Genomic DNA, 454 nt, shown 5'->3' with positions numbered 1-454 from the left:
TGCAATCCGAGGTCAAGTGTGAGAGAACGTTCGCCGTATGCAGCGATAAGGGTATGTAACGAGAAAGAAGCAGAATCGGGAAGTGGATTCTTATGTGGTAGCACACTAACTTCAGCTTCCGTATCTACGAGGAAACGTAGACCACTTGAACGGTCGGTGATGTGGAATGGGCGACTAGTGCGGGGAGGGCCACAGACAGTCATCGCCGTTACTGACTGACCGGGCTGTTTAAAGGGGTGTTGGAACGCGGCTTGAAGGATCAAGGTGGTCGACACTTGCGTGCTTTTGGGCCATAAGATCGGTGAAACCAGCACCAAGAGGGACGAGCACGAGATAACGATCTGGATCGTGAACGTGGTCGATGCCTGTTGATCTATAACCGTTGTAGGCGACCGGTCAAAGCATCAAACTTGGCTTGTTAGTGCGATATAGAAGCAAGGAGCGGGTTGGAATC

The 454-nt window shown here is 51.5% G+C and overlaps 1 protein-coding gene across 1 annotated transcript in view; it reads right to left on the bottom strand.

Annotated features, from left to right (window-relative positions):
- Nucleotides 1-228: 228 nt before the first annotated feature.
- Nucleotides 229-454, bottom strand: part of T265_11813 (hypothetical protein) — a gene marked incomplete at both ends in the record, with an annotated part of 33,328 nt that continues 33,102 nt past the window's right edge. The window contains one exon of the mRNA XM_009178587.1: nucleotides 229-373. Coding sequence (XP_009176851.1) covers nucleotides 229-373 — 145 coding nt within the window. The remainder of the gene's footprint in view (nucleotides 374-454) is intronic.

This window comes from Opisthorchis viverrini, assembly GCF_000715545.1.
Source record: "Opisthorchis viverrini unplaced genomic scaffold opera_v5_610, whole genome shotgun sequence".
Lineage (NCBI taxonomy): Eukaryota > Metazoa > Platyhelminthes > Trematoda > Opisthorchiida > Opisthorchiidae > Opisthorchis > Opisthorchis viverrini.
This window is presented reverse-complemented; position numbering and strand designations above follow the sequence as displayed.